The 15,761-nt window shown below is 32.8% G+C and overlaps 2 protein-coding genes across 3 annotated transcripts; one reads left to right on the top strand and one right to left on the bottom strand.

The window, feature by feature from the left end:
* Positions 1-3,306: 3,306 nt before the first annotated feature.
* Positions 3,307-8,382, top strand: LOC144563843 (uncharacterized). The gene is made up of 9 exons (XM_078313315.1): positions 3,307-3,445; positions 3,997-4,229; positions 4,324-4,500; positions 5,129-5,259; positions 5,702-5,863; positions 6,577-6,684; positions 6,943-7,060; positions 8,107-8,194; positions 8,280-8,382. The coding sequence occupies exons 1-9, from the start codon at positions 3,315-3,317 to the stop codon at positions 8,380-8,382; spliced, it is 1,251 nt and encodes a 416-aa protein (XP_078169441.1). The 5' UTR covers positions 3,307-3,314.
* A 546-nt stretch (positions 8,383-8,928) lies between these two features.
* On the bottom strand, positions 8,929-14,886 carry LOC144564674 (poly(ADP-ribose) glycohydrolase 1-like). Of its 2 annotated transcripts, none has more exons than XM_078314277.1 (11): positions 14,515-14,886; positions 13,953-14,138; positions 13,667-13,770; positions 12,873-13,089; positions 11,855-11,959; positions 11,093-11,211; positions 10,858-11,001; positions 10,689-10,758; positions 9,997-10,191; positions 9,314-9,376; positions 8,929-9,214 (listed from the first exon to the last, which is right to left on the bottom strand). In XM_078314277.1, exons 1-11 carry the CDS (start codon positions 14,854-14,856, stop codon positions 9,044-9,046), a joined length of 1,716 nt encoding a protein of 571 aa, XP_078170403.1. In that variant the 5' UTR covers positions 14,857-14,886; the 3' UTR covers positions 8,929-9,043. The 2 variants fall into 2 exon arrangements, with proteins under 2 accessions (XP_078170403.1, XP_078170402.1); XM_078314276.1 differs by having other exon boundaries at positions 9,997-10,194; positions 14,515-14,814.
* Between the last annotated feature and the right edge of the window lie 875 nt (positions 14,887-15,761).

The raw sequence follows: 15,761 nt of genomic DNA, 5'->3' as shown, positions 1-15,761 counted from the left end.
CGGTTGGATTAAACTAATCAATTCATGATTATGTCAAATTTCAATTTTTGGCACAAAACCCTAGGAATCGGTATCCTAAATCGAGATGAAATCGAGAAAGAATCGGCAAATAAACAATCAAAGAAGCTCAAGGAGCTAGTCTACAAGCAATTCGAACACAAATCTCGGGTTTAAAATGAAAACCCAAGAAATCGAGAAATCTGAGATTTTAGAGAGAAACGGGAAGAGAAAGGATTACCGAATAGGAGAGCTAGGAGAGATCTACGGCCGCTTGCTCGGTTCCAACTTCGATTTCTCGCAACAATCGAGAGTTTGAGAGGGAAAAGAAACTCTCTCGCTCTTTTTCTTCTCTCTTGGGTGAAATTCGCCAAAAATGGGGAAAGGGGTGGAGGGGAAGAGAGAGAAAAGAAAGAAATTTTGGGCTTTTATAAGAAGATACCCTGAGTGCGAACGCACTCAATTCAGTGCGGGTCGGCCACCCGCACTCAGCACTTGGAACATATTTTCATCAGTTAAAAATACACAGAAATATACACGAGTGCGGACGCACTCATTTCCAGTGCGGGTCGTTCACCCGCACTCAACACTTGGCAGAATTTCGGCAGCTTGGAAAACACATAAAAGAATACCCCAATGCGGACGCACTCAGTACTTAGTCAAATTTTCATGAAAACGACACTTGAAAAAAGGAAAAGTCTGAGCGTAATGCAGACGCACTCAATTTCAGTGCGGGTCAGACACCCACACTCAGTACTTAAGTAGAATTTCAGGAACTCAATCAACACAGAAAATTCATGAGTGCGGACGCACTGATATCCAGTGCGGGTCAACCCATCTGCACTCATTACTTGGTCAGATTTTGGAAAATTCAGCCAATACAAGATTTTCTCAGTGCGGACGCACTCAACCTCAGTGCGGACGCACTGGCCTAATTCAGAACATAATTGACAAGGAAACCGGAGCCAGTGCAGATCAACCATCCGCACTCACTACCAGTGCGGACGCACTGGACCTATAAAGGTTTAGAACTTCGTATTTTCGACGCGGTTTCGATTCACCCTTAACCTACTTATCTAGGGAATCATTAATTAAGGTTTAAATGTCTATTTCGTTAGCACGATTTTTGATTCTTGCCTTTAAAACATTCAGAATTTAATTGTTAAAGTTCTGTAACGTAACACAAGGTCAAGCGATCAAATAAATGAACTTTTGATAAGCTAATTTATAAGTTATTTAATATATTCAATTTTTATCATTCCTTTGACCGCTTGACCTTGTAACAAATAAAGTCGAAACTTTCAAAATTTTACATGTGCATGCATCACTCATGAAGTACATGGATTTCAACGGTTTGGATTTTATGTTCGAAGTTGATCCGATATACTTTTGGAGTTGTGCTCACCAAACCCTCTTAGTGAGCACATCACACCTTAGCTTTACTCTATAAATTTATATTTGTGTAATTTAAACATGAATTCAAAAATAATGACATTGATTAGCACTAATGATATTCCTCTTTTTTTATGAATGTTAGACCTGAAAAGTTATTGAATGGGTTGCACTATGTAGGGTTGCACAAAAAGTTCGTAGTTCGTGATTCGATTTGAATTTGATTCAAAAAAAGTTTGCAATTAATTCAATTTGAAATTAGTTCGTTTTGAAACAAATCAAACCAATTTGGTTCGATCTTATTCAAACTCAAACTCGGTATAATTTGTTCGAAATTGATTCGCGAACTATTTAGGCTCGAATCTCAAATAATGCAACTAATGGATTCCACCATTAATCTTTAATAATGCGGGAACCAAACTTATATTAGAGCTCAAAATTGTTAATATAATTGTAACTTATAATAGGAAAATATTTCAGCATCGTAACAAATTAACAATAAAATAAGTTTTATTTAGCTAGGTTCATGCCGTGATTTTAATCAATCTAGCAGCGTAAGGAAATCTTGAGCTGGCCCATAATCTATCAGTGTGAATTCGTGAAAGGTAAAATGAAACCGTGTGAATTTTGTTCCGTGAGAAAAAAACTAATGCATAAACTACCGGTATAACTGAGATAAATTTGATTTGGTTTGATTCGTTTGTAGCCCTGGCACTATGTACTAAAAAGTAGTAATGGGCTGATTGATTGAGCCTAGCTAGCTACCAGAAATTCTAATTCAGCCTGTTATTTCAAAAATCTGATTTTTTTTTTTTTTTGTCAGTTTTATGATTTTGTACCTATACTTTTAGGTCCAATCTAGACTATCGAGTCCATGATTTTTAAAGCATTTTGTGAATTTTCAAATAGGTCCGAATTGACTCGAATTCAGATCAAACGGTACGATTCTAAATTCACTAATTACGTTACTTCAAAGGATATGTCGACAGTTCGTTCCTCATTTTAATCAGTGTTGTAAAATATGTTCATTTAGTTTGATTAATTGGTCAATTAGTCATTGTTGGTGACTAAACTGTTACGGATTATTTTGACTAATCGATTAATTATTTTTGTTTATAACTGATTATTCTTAATTAATCACTTGACAGTACATTTACGTCTAACGTGCACATACTGTGATTTACAACACTGGTTTAAACTATGAATCTTAAGTGTCAAATTAAATATTACTTTTAAAAAAAATCACAATGTTAAATTAATATGAATATTAACTAATTAAAAATTAAATAACATGTAAAATAAATGTATATACTTTAATAATAGCAATAAAAAACATGTAAAATAAATTTATATACTTTAATAATAGCAATAACAAACATGCAAAATTCATCTAATTTGTTAGATTCAAATATGAATAATATTGATTTACAAAATAATATCATTTTTAATAGTAAGATAATTGTGTAATTATTATGAAATCTCTCTAATCTTTTCAAATCCCCAATCGAGAACCTCTCGTGTAATAAATTATCTCCACCAGTTTCTTAGATAATTTGTCACTGACACATGGGTCCCATATGGTTCTTCAGCAATTCAAGCGTACATAAATTTGAGTAACTCTAAAGTCTAAAGTCTTAAACCCTTAAAAATTAAGACCCTCTCATCTCCCCCCAATTCCAATCACCTAAAGTAACTCAAATTTTAAATTGAAATTCGGACCGTCAGATCATATTTCCCACGAATATCGGGCGTCCTTGCAGGACCTGATTCTGATCGGACGGTCCAGGCCTAAACTCAAAATTTGAGTTACTTCAGAGATCTTAGCCTTCTTCACCGATCACCTCCTTCAAATACGTTGTTTCCACTGGATCTGCAAAGGGAACCGCGTAGAAGTTTTCGCGCCTCTGTTCAAAAGAAACGAGGTCATGGCTGTTTTCATGCGGAGTGGGCCCCATTGTTCAGGGTCATCTTCTCTGTGCTGGAAGCTTCTCCCTTTGATTCCACAACCTATGTGCAGTATTGATTTGCCGTCAACCTTTTCTGAGATAAAAAGAAGGTATAATGAATGGCTTTAACCTGCTAGTAGTTGATCCTTGATTTAAAAAAAAAAAAAATTAAACTTATGTCTTTGGTCCTTTTTCTGAAAAAGTTGAGAGGTATAGATGAAAGAAATAATTATCTCATTTTGTAATTAGTACATTTGTAAGGTTGGATTTAGTAAAGAGAATTTCTGTTTTCAGTTCTGAATTATGTATACTGGCACTTTAAAACCTGATTATTGCAATCTGTGGTACTGATAAGTAATTCCTTCTTGCCACAAACTTTAACCAAATTTGTTACTGAATTGGTTTCATATTTGCTTGATATCAAGTGACTAATTTATTTGTTTTCTTGTAACAATTGTGTCGACTGCATTGTCACAAACATCTAATTCTCAAGTCTCTTGGTATAGAGCGAGTCATATTATATCATGTAATGATATCATCTTCTTTTAGTATATAAAATAATCCCAAATGGTTCTCTCTCATTGTGTTATTTATTGTTAGTGTTGTGTATTTTTCTACAGAAACTTTCTAATATTGAAATCCTCGGTTCTAATAATGGCAGCTTTAGAGCTCACACTCTTTTCTCTTCAAGGGAAGAAGCTCAAGGTAAAATTGAAAGAAATTTGTGTTTGCTTTCGAAAGGCCAAAGAACAAAAGAAGAGAAAATCAACGCATGGTTATATGATATGCGAGATTCTACAATAAAGAAAATACGTGCTGGTCACATACCTCTACAGTATAAAAATTGTATGAAAAACAATCATTCAAGGAAGGTCGCTCCTGCCCCTTGCAAAGGTTCTTTCCATTTTTATTTTTTATTCAGCTTATAACATGTATTTCCTCCTTTTTTTCCTTTTTTTTGTAATTTTTTTTTCTTTGTTCTTCATAGTCAATCATGGAACCAAGTACGAAGTACTCAAATTTGGGGGCCGCATAGTGTACTGTCGAACAGATAGTGAAGTAAAGAATGCTACTATGGAACTCCTAGACAAAATCAAAGCAAAAAATAGTGCTGGTCAAGTTCCTCTTGGATTTGACCTTGAATGGAAGCCTTCATTTACAAAAGGTTGGTTCCTTGTATAGTTTTTATCCCATCATTACTAATTAATTGCTGCTAATCCTGTACCACCAGTCTAGTGCAACATCGGTACCTTTCTGGTATAGAACATGTCATATCAGACCCGTATGAATTGCCACCAGTCAGACTTCATGTATTTTTATTTTTTATTAATGGTTAAATTGGTATTTTATAAATTTAAAATGACTTTTAATAGAAAAGTCAATAAATTAGGTAAATTTGTTGAGTTTTTGAATTTTAGAAGGGTAAATATGATATTATGAATTTTAGAAGGAGAAGTGTGTAATTTTGAGGTTTTTGAGGGATATAAATGAAATTCCCATTATATTGTTTTTATCCCATTATTACTAATTGCTCCTAATGCTGTACCACCAGTCTAGTGCAAATCAGTACATTTCTGGTATAGAACAGGTCATATCAGACCCGTATTAGTTGCCACCAGTCCGACTTCACATCGGTCATGTTTTGGTGATTTCTCGATATAATTGAATAGGGATAACAATGCAGTTTAGACCTAATGCTCCTTACCAAAAAAATATGTTTATTCATATTAGTTTAATGTTCAAAATAACAAACAGTAACAAATATATCAATTGGAAATTTGAGAAATTTGCAGGAGTACGTCCAGGAAAAACAGCTGTAATGCAAATTTGCATGGACGCGACATGTTGTTATGTGATGCATGTAATTCATTCAGGAATTCCTTCTATATTAAAGTCATTTCTGGAAGACAGCTCGTCTGTTAAAGTCGGTACAGTAGTTTGTGCAATCATATATTAATTAAGAAAACCATTCTGTCAGGTTTCATAAGTGAGGCTATGGTACTATGCAGAGTGTGGGTTGGCCCTTCATAAGTGAGGCTATGGTACTTGCATACTAAATTTTACATTTGTTAGAATCTTTTTACTATTTTTTAGATAGATAGATAATCACTACTTTTTAATGGTCTAGAATTTTAAGATCAAGTGATTTCTACATATCTAAAAATGTTGTAAAAAATATAAGATTGATCTACAAGTACATTTTCATATGGAGATCATGTTGAATGGTTCATATCGACTGTTTGGACTTCAAAAACAGAAATATTGATTCATATTACAGACCAATTCGTGCTATGCATAGTACCATGGACCATGACCTCACTCAGGTTTAATTTGTATTTTTATTATTTATTGCTTCTTAATTGAAGGTTGGAATAGGTATAGCAGGAGATGCAACCAAACTTTTAAAAGACTATGGCGTGCATGTGCAGTCACTAATGGATTTATCTGACCTTGGAAGTGCGAAGCTTACGGGTACCCGAAATATATGGGGTCTCTCTTCTTTGATGGAAACCGTCATGCGCAAACGGGTATTACTTCTTTTATATATACAGGGAGAATTGTTTATACCCAATGAGATAATTCTAAATTGCTTATTTTCTCATCAAAACACTCAAATTTCTTATTATGTCATTTTAAATTATGATAATTGTTGTCATATCCATCAAAACTTCTAAATATCCAATTTTCCCATCAAAACTTAAATTTTTTTATTTCTCCACTGAAAACAAATAACCTTTCTCATGTCCCTTTTCTTTAATCTAATTTTAAACTTTTATTTGAGCTTATTATTAATCATTTATTTTAAAATGAAATGACTAATTTACCCATCTCTTCATACAAACACACTTTTACTGTTCAACGTAACTACGATCAATATTCTTTTGCATTATAATCAATCAAATGTTGAATGCTAATGTGCAAATTTAGCTACTGGATTTGTGGAAAACTGGGAAAACAGATTAAAAGTTAAAAAAACTAGATTATTCGATCTAGTCAATCAAATAAAAGTTTAATATTGGATTAAAGAAAGGAGAAGTGAGAAAAGATATTTGTTTTTATTGGGAAAATAAACAATTTTGAATTTTTTTTATTGAGCAATTGAATATTTTGAAGCTTTAGATGGGTATGATAACAATTTTCCTTTTTCCTTTTTTTTTGTATTTCTGATGGTGGTGTTTACATGTTTTCTTATTAGTAATTTAAATTATTCTTATATTTTTGTTGAATGACTAATCTACAGCTATCTAAACGAAAGAAAATAAGAATGGGAAACTGGGAAAATGTTCTATCAAAAGAGCAACTCCAGTATGCTGCTACTGATGCATTTGCATGCTGGCACCTGTATGAGGTAAGTCTGAATTTCGGTCCTTCTTTCAAAACATCTAGGTATTGTATGAGATTATGGATATTTAATTGACTGATATATGGTAATTCTTATACCCAAAATTTATATGCAGAAATATCACGTAAATATAACAAAAAAGGACCAATTAAATAAAAAAATAACTTAATACATGGTTAATACTACTACAACAATCCTTCATTATTTCGGCATTTTTTTTTTTGGGGGGGAAATAAACAGTAGTGTGATGCTTGCTTTGTGCAGGTACTAAATGGCATGCCAGATCTAGAGATTGAAAAAGAGAACTTAGCATTGGAACAGGAAAAGAAAAACAAAAAACGAGAGAACAGGAAAATCAAAACAGAGGAGAGGAAAATGGCTCGTAGTCTTGCGAAGCTTTAATGATACCTTTTTAGATAGCTGCTTAACCTGAGAAGTGCATGAACTGCTTAATTACCGATTGGAACTAATAAATTAATGAGAAAAGCACTAGACTTGTATAGGTTTTCACCTTGGCAGGCTTAACCTTTTTGGCAATCAACAGGCAACACAGAGATTGGTTGATTTGGTAGGTTTAGCTCCCCGATTTCGGAACCCCTAAAGTAATCCAATGTTTGAGTTTAGATTCGGATCGTCTGATTATAATCTGTATGAATATTAAAGGGGCCCCATAAATTACAACTTGAGCTGGATTGGCTCGGATTATGCTTGGACAGTCTTGATCCAAATTCAAATTTTGAGTTACTTTAGGAGATCTGGACTAGCACCGCGCCCCTTCCCATGGCACTGAGATATCATTCTTTTTTACTTGGTTGGAAGCTCATTCTACCAAGTGTGGTATCCAGAGTATATCTTTATTTTCGATTTTAAAGTCCAAATAGATGTTTTGAATCAGTACACGTGATATCTACATTGAAATATGATTGAAGACCAAATTTTATATTTTTTTAAAAAAATTTATTATTTTTTAAAAAAAAATTATTATTTTTTAAGATAGATACAAAATCACTGTTTTAGATGGTCCAAAATTTTCTAAAAACAATAATTTTGTACCTATTTTAAAAAATAGTAAAAAAGTTCTAAAAAAATATAAATTTGATTTCCAAGCACATTTTAATGTGGATATCACGTTGAGCAGTTCAAATCTTCTATTTGAACTTTAAAATAGAGATAAAGATGTGAACTATGATTGGGGCATGAAAACAATAGAGCATTAGAGCTCCTCTTCTTTTATATATTAACTGTTTAATAATAAAATTTGTTAATTATGAATTATGATTCATCTACTATAATCAAAATGTGAAAATAATGAAAAATAAATACATCCAAATAAATTTTCATACCTCCACTTTTAACCACTTATTTTATACTAAATGTAAAAAAAATACAAAATGATATTATTATAAAAAGCATTATTTTATGAAATAGATCGAATATTAGACCGTCTTCCTTGTGTGGATATCATCATCTCTAGAGGTAAAATCATTCCCAATCTAATGCTACGCATAAGAAAAAGGTTGTTTTTTACTTAATAAAATGAAGAAAAATTAAAATTACATTATTAATTGTTTATTTTCTCTCATTCCTGATTGTAATAACAGCTGCGCCGAGTGGGCGAAACGACGGCAGATTGAAAGGGTCGAGCGTGTTCGTCAGGCGAAGGAGAACTGGGAGTCTCAGTGCAGAGCCTTTGTAGGCATTTAAAATCACTACAAAAATCTGTGTTTATTTTTTCTCAATTGATTTGTAGTAAATGTTTTATTCCCATTTTTTTTTTTTTGCATCGTACAAACAATATTAAGAACATAAGAATAAACAATAAAGAAAGCTACTTTAATTACTATAAATAAAGATAAAATCAAATATGGAAAATTTCTAAGAAATGAACTTTTTCTTATGTTGTTTTCGCATACATATATAAAAAATAAAAAATAAAAACAGTTCAATCAGATATATACACAGTTTTAAAATATCAATCAAAGAGCTACAGTTTTTATCCAATACAGCCACGATACATTCCGTGACAGAACCTGACATGGCATAACATTTTTCATTCCCTAAGCATTGTGAGAACCAAAAACTAAATAACAGTCCCATTTAATTTCATTACTGAGGTGTTCAGAAGATCATAAATCCATAAAGAAAATTGTGTTGATAATTAGTTATTAGAAACTTGACAACAGTTAATAAAAGTAAAGATGCCAAAAGTTTGAACAAAGCAAACCAAACTCCATTAAAGCACCCTTCAAATATTAAACAGATAAAATTTCTTGCTTTTATTGCTGTACAGATTACAAAAAAATACTGCTAAAGAAGCACTCTTACGCCAAAATTTAAGATTTAGATGGATATCAAACATTATATCCTATTGAATCATATCATTTGCATTACTACAATTTGCATTGTTTAGATGTGGTACAAGCCAAGATAAGAAGCCAGTTTTCGTCTCTCTTGCAAGTCTTTGAGATGCGTACTCGGCCAGCATTTGCCACAAATCACCAACTGTCCATTCGTGATCCATTATCCATTCCGTTACCTATCCGAACAGAGGAAAAAAAAAATATGACAATAATATTTCGCATTAGAAAAAAGAAAAAATATATAATTTTTTTAACTTTTTAAAACAAAGATCCACCTGTTTGAGCTGCTCCAAGGATGGTTCTCCAAACGTGTAGTAGTGAATGAAAGGCCTGTTAGCCTAATATAGTAAAATAAGATACACAAGAGACAAGTTGTAAAATACAAACTAAAACATGAACCCAAGGGTGAAGCGACATATGAGAAGAAATGCGCCCGAACTTTTTAAAAATTAACTCAAATAAAATGATTCCATAGCCAGTTTATGACAATCTCAGTACCCAAAATATGTGTTTCCTTGTAACCAGAGATTTTGACTGTGATTGAATAAAGTTTCCAGTGTTGCCTAAGTAGGAAATATTGGAACTTTGCTGTATATAAGGTAAAACTTATTAGGCAAAATATGAGAAAATAAAATATTTTGATGAAGGAGCATGTAAATGGCCAGTATTTTCAACAGCCAATAATAAATATAGTAATCCAGTCAAGGATAGATATTTTTTTTGAAAGAAAGTGGGGTAACCCACCAATTTCCAACAATATGAAAACCATTACATTGTCACCTGGTACCACCTCTCTGGTACCAGAACCAAAACCAATACATATTACAAAACCAGGTATTTAGTAAAATAAGTCAAGGATAGTTATTTGAACCCACTATTTTATGGCACAGTAATAAACCCTATATTTGCGAGTACATTACAGTATCATTTCATTTAAATGCTTTTTTGTATCAATTACCTGAGAGGCAGCCAGCCACTGAATCATACTCTTAATTTCCGGGTCTCCTCCAAAGGCACCACATCCCCAATTTCCAGTTGAAATTCCAACTTTATCCTCATCAATCTCCATATCTTCATGTTTTTCATGTCTGTACTCTGAGTTGTAATGTTTTAAACATGAATTTTCAGGACTGCAGTTATTTCCAGAACTTTCCTGCTCAAGTTAGAAAAATTGATGGTTTTAATAATGAAACCTCTATTACTAGTATTTGCAAATAATAAAATTTATAAAACCAACATGGAAATTGATGGTGTACTAGAAAAATTGACCAATTTGCCCTTCGTTTAGCAGTGCAAACATAAGGCCAATCCATTCAGTCCCCATTCTACCATTCTGGGGCAATTAATAATGATTCTCTGAAGCAAAATCCTCTTATTTAGTTTAACTCTAATGTATGTTAAACTAATTTTTCCTGAAAGTCTAATCCAGGTCATTCATTTAATCAGGAAAAAAGTTTGAAATAAAAGATGTTTTCTCATAAATGTAACGAAGGGACAATTTTTTCCAAAAAAAGAGAATATATGTGACATCCCTATTCAAAGATGAATACTTATACATATACCAAAATAATGTGTTTCACGACAAATTGTTCCAATTTATTTGAAAACCATGACCTCAAAGAATTATAACAGTAATATTAAACAATTAACCTGACAATTTTGATATCTTGATTGGTAATTTGAGTGCTCCAAAAAGCCACACAATGCTTTGTTAGCCTCCCTATAAATTTATAATACACGCCAAAGGAAAAGTAAAAAAAAAATCATCTTCGAGTTGAAAAACACAAAATAAGTAAAATTTGGAAAAAGAAATAAGTACCTCAGAAGACACCTAACTTCATATTGCGCAATCCTAGGGCTATATAAAGCATCAATGGCTAAAATTCTAGTTTTTCGCCTCCGCATTTTATCAAAAGGCTTAGTATCAACATAATCACCAACAAAGCGAAATGATGAGCCATACCTAAGAGATTATTATTTTATTAAAAAAAAAAAAAAAGTTCACAAGATATTCAACAAGTCTGGAATGAATCATTTTTCTAGGATATTTTTACCCCATATATTTTGCGAATCTCTCAACGCCAATGATTTCTATTGCCTCATTATCTCTCATGCAAGGCATAAAGAGCATGCCTATTGTCAGTTCTGGGTTGATCATGAATCTTATTTCTTCCTATTTACCAATAAAAAGAATGAAGAAAAAAAATAAAAAAATCAAGAAATGAAAAATAATATTTCAACAAGCTTGGTCCTCTTTTATGTATTATAATAAAAGTTTACAATAGCAATATATCTTAGAAACCATACAGTCCAAGAAATTTCTACATGTGTGATTTTCTATAAAAAAAAATAAAAAAAAGTTGGTGATATAGATCCCTAGATTCATCCCAAACTCATATAGCCCAACAAGAATTCAGGTGGTAATCTTATTTTTACTTATTACAACAATTTTCTAGTTTTTCAGTCTCCTTTTTTCTTCTCTTCTTTCATTTTTGTATTTGTAAATTGTACCTTTTATTTCATTTAATACAATTTAGGTAGGCTCTTCGCCTGACTATTAAAAAAAAAAAAAATACTACTTGTTAGTTATTACAATGATATTGTTTTCGTCACAAGTTGGATTATAGAATTTCCCCCAAAAATTACACTTATAAGACACAAAAAGTCAGTTCTGCGTTAAGAAAATGCAACCAAATGCTTTCTCAGGAAAATTCTTTAAAATCCAAAAAATTGCATAAGCAATTCAAAGGAAGTTTACTAGTATGAACAATAGAAATAATTATGGCATATACCTATAAAAAGAAAAGAAATACAACCTGCACACAGCCTCTCGAAAGAGCACCACCTCCCAAATATTCATTTGCAAAATCAACCTCTAAAGCTTCATATCCCTGGTCCTCTATAAACCCAGAATTTACCACCTAGAGATGAAAAGGTAACAACATAAAACAGACATTGACCACATTCAAGAAAAAGTTTACTGTTTGCAAATAACACCGATCATGACAATAGGAGAGAAGTTGTGATTATTTATGGGAAAATTTGTCAACTTTATAGAAAATTGTATATCCATGCAATAATTCCAAAGTTACTTGATGTGATTTGGCAACTTAAAAGAATATTGGGTGCTAGTTGTACAAAAAAAATATTTATTAGGGTGAGTTGCGAGTAAAACAATGTTGGATGTTACTTGCCAAAACCCTTCTGTAATCCTTACTTGCACTGTATTGCATAAAAAACCAAATAAGTTCAGGAATATTTCTAGGTTGTCATAGTAAAGGTGCAAAAGGAGAATTTTCAACAATCAGATTTGTATTATGAAAATTTCAAATAACTTTTCAGTGCATATAACTCAAAAGAATGTTCACTGTTGAGTATGAGTGAGGCTACGGTATTATGCATAATGCACACCAGTCCGTAAAATAGCTCCATATCTTCATTTTCAATGTCCAATCAGTTGATCCGAACCGCACAACATGCTCTCTATATGAAAATGTACTTTGAAACCAAATTTTATATTCTACCTATCTAAAAGAAATAGTTAAAAAATTCTATAAAATGTAAAATTTAGTCACCAGGTACATATTCATATGGAAATTATGTTGAGTGTTTCCGATTGACCGTTTAAACTACGAAAACAACAATATGAAGTCAATAGTACGGACCGATCTGCACTATGCATAGTACCGTAGCCTCACTCGTTGAGTATAGGCATGAGAAGCAAAGGGTGTTAATTGCCAATACCATGAAATAAAAATTCTAATTTGGACATAAAAAAAAACTATATCAGGGAAAAGAACAAAAAGGGCAGAGAAAGATTTATAGAAATTTAACCTTAAAAGGGCACAAGGAGGAAACAGATTTGCTCCAAAAATCAGCCTCAGGATAAGATACTGATACACCAAGTGAATTAGAACTACGCTTAAACGGAAGCACCTTTCTTTCGAAAGATACAAGGCCATTTGGTGTATCTTTACATATTCTTTCAAAATAGTGCACAAGGCACTTAACTTTGTGCTCCTGGCAATGCTTTGAATCTGAGAGAAGGGTCCTGAGCACATGCAAGTGAGAAAATCACACACCTGCTGTTTTTATTGTTAAGTAAAGCAAAATGAATTGATTGTCTTAACCTAAATAGAACCCAACTCTAATGATATCGGGGCCAGATTCCGGTGAGGACAGTCAAAATGTTTGTACCAAATACATTTTTCACACCATGTTCCCCTTTTAATGTAATGAGCTGACTTTTAATGTCCTTGTATAAATCTCATCTTTCTTTTCTTTCCTTCAAGTTCTCAATACTAAAGCACAGGCAGTTTTCAGCCATCCCTTTCAGGAAAAATTACAGTGAGTGTTGACAATTAAAGAGTGAAATTAATTGCATGGAAGTGTAAAATAAGTAATCACAGTTTATACGCAAGAAATCATCAGAACTGAACCAAACCACTACCCTTAGTTCGTCTCCTCACTGTCTCTCTACATGAAGAGCCGATTAGAGTAGCGGTGACAGTTTTCATGTAGACATATTTATTTCCAATAGCATTTTTTTTTAATAAGCATCTTTTCAAAGTGCAGTAAATGACCCATATTTTCTCGAGAATAAAATGGCCTATATTTTTCAAACTTACGCAAATAATTGGTCAAAATTGATGATAGGTAGATCATTCGCATTCCTGTCTTTTGTTGGGAAGAGGCACAACAACGCACAAGCAAGTAACGAAGCTACCAGTTCCTACAATAGAAGAGAGCATCTTAAAACATTGCACATGCCAATTGCATAGCAGAGGAACAAGTAGATTAAATTGCTACACTATTGCACAACTTAGAATTGATTAAAAGCAAAATTGCAATCTAATTGATGCTTAAATAAAAAATCATCTTAGTTCAGAGAGGGGTTCTAAGATTACAAATTACCTGAGTAAGAAACAATATGCCGGCATCTTGTGAACTCAATATGCGAAGCCCAGAAAACCTCTGACCAGATAGTTCGTCGGATTTACGATAATGACATTCCAAAAGGGAAGGGAGTTTTAGTAATAGCTTGGCTAGAGATGGTATCACCTCATTAAACCATACTCTAGCATCCATTCTAGACATGAACTGCTCAAAACAGATTAAATTAATATTTCCATTAGGGGTTGGATCCGGTTTATTTGGTTTCCAACAGATTTTGGATTAAATGGTTCGGTTCGGTTCAATTTTTGAATTACTTCGATTTTGTACATTTGATTTGGCTTAATCTCCCTTATTTTGTGTGTTGATATTTATTTCTATAATTATTAAATGTATTTGTGTAAGTATTAATGTTTAGAGTTTAGACCTTTTGAAATTTAATCACTTTTTTATTTCGGTTCAACCAAACAAACCAAAATTTACTTCGATTTATTTTGGTTCGGTTGTTATTCGGTCTATTTTGGTTTGACAACTTTAATTCCGTTTAAACCCAACCGGCCTTTGAATAAAAATATAGCGATACCTCGTCAAAAAAGAGCGAGAAGCCATCTTGAGCGCGAGAGGCGAGAGGAGGCTGGGAGTAGAGTTCGAGAGAGTCGCGGAGATCTAGAATGAAATCGAAGAGTACTTCGCCGGAGTCAACGTGACTGACAGTAGGTCCCAGTGACAGTGCCCTCAGCGAATCCTCTGCTCTCTCTGACAAGGAGAGAGAGGAGGCTCGAATGGAGAGAGGCAGGAATGGTAAAATTGAATTGAGATCGGACCGATTCTCCATTGTGACGAGAAGTGGGGACTGGCCGACTGGGGCGGGAGAGACTTTTGTTGCTAAGATGTTTATTCGGGTAAAGATTTTAACAGAGTACATTGGGCTTCACGCAGCACACTAACCATATACGCCGATTTTTTTAAAAATATCCAAAAAAAAAATTATTTTATTAAAAATAACCAGATTTTGAGAGAAATTTTAAAAATATCCAGGGCGCAGATTTTTTCTGCGCTCCGGAATTTTTATTCCGGGCCGCAGAAAAAATTTGCGCTCCGAATTTTTTTATTTTTTTTAGATTTTTTTTATTCCGAGCGTAGATTTTTTCTGCAGCCCGGATTTTTTTTTTTAGAGTTTGGAGAAAGAAAATATCCATAGTTTGATTTTTTTTAATAATATATGTATAATATATGTGTATGTATATATAATATAATATATGTATATGTAACATGAGGAGGGTTCAAATGCCTCCATGTTTTTGTGCCTCCATCATGCCTCCATCTCTCTCCATCATTTTCAAAGTTCAAACAGTCGATCTGAACCGCTCAACCTAACCTCCATACTAAAATATGTATATTGTTTTTAGATGGTTCAGATTTACTAATTTTGTACCTATCTAAAAAAATAGTAAAAAAATTCCTAAAAATATAAAATTTGGTCTCCAAGCATATTTTAGTATGGAGGTTAGGTTGAGCGGTTCGGATCGACTGTTTGAACTTTGAAAATGATGGAGAGAGATGGAGGCATTATGGAGGCACAAAAACATGGAGGCATTTGAACCCTCCTCATGTATATATATGTATATGTATAAGTATATATAATATTATATGTGTATATAATATATGTATATGTATATATGTGTATATAATATATGTATAACTCATTTTTTTATAATATATGTATATGTATATATATGTATATGTAGAGCTAGGCTACGGTGAGTTGCGAAGTAAAGCGACTATTTTACTTCCCGCTCATATTTTGTGATTTTAAAGTTCGAAACGTCG

The sequence above is a fragment of the Carex rostrata genome, chromosome 13 (genome assembly GCF_964058835.1).
Source record: "Carex rostrata chromosome 13, lpCarRost1.2, whole genome shotgun sequence".
Lineage (NCBI taxonomy): Eukaryota > Viridiplantae > Streptophyta > Magnoliopsida > Poales > Cyperaceae > Carex > Carex rostrata.
Note: the sequence above shows the minus strand (reverse complement) of the source record. Positions and strands in the feature narration are given on the sequence as shown.

Bases quoted from the DNA above. Each gene is read 5' to 3' on its own strand.
- LOC144564674 (XM_078314277.1), bottom strand. From the start codon at position 14,856: ATGTACTCTGTTAAAATCTTTACCCGAATAAACATCTTAGCAACAAAA. The intron at 14,139-14,514 runs GTATCGCTATAT...TGTTTTGAGCAG, and splicing joins TCTCGCTCTTTTTTGACGAG to TTCATGTCTAGAATGGATGC. The intron at 13,090-13,666 runs GTAAGTTTGAAA...GCATGTGCTCAG, and splicing joins AATTTTGACCAATTATTTGC to GACCCTTCTCTCAGATTCAA.
- LOC144563843 (XM_078313315.1), top strand. From the start codon at position 3,315: ATGGCTGTTTTCATGCGGAGTGGGCCCCATTGTTCAGGGTCATCTTCT. The intron at 4,230-4,323 runs GTTCTTTCCATT...TGTTCTTCATAG, and splicing joins CGCTCCTGCCCCTTGCAAAG to TCAATCATGGAACCAAGTAC. The intron at 8,195-8,279 runs GTTGTTTTTTAC...TTGTAATAACAG, and splicing joins ATGCTACGCATAAGAAAAAG to CTGCGCCGAGTGGGCGAAAC.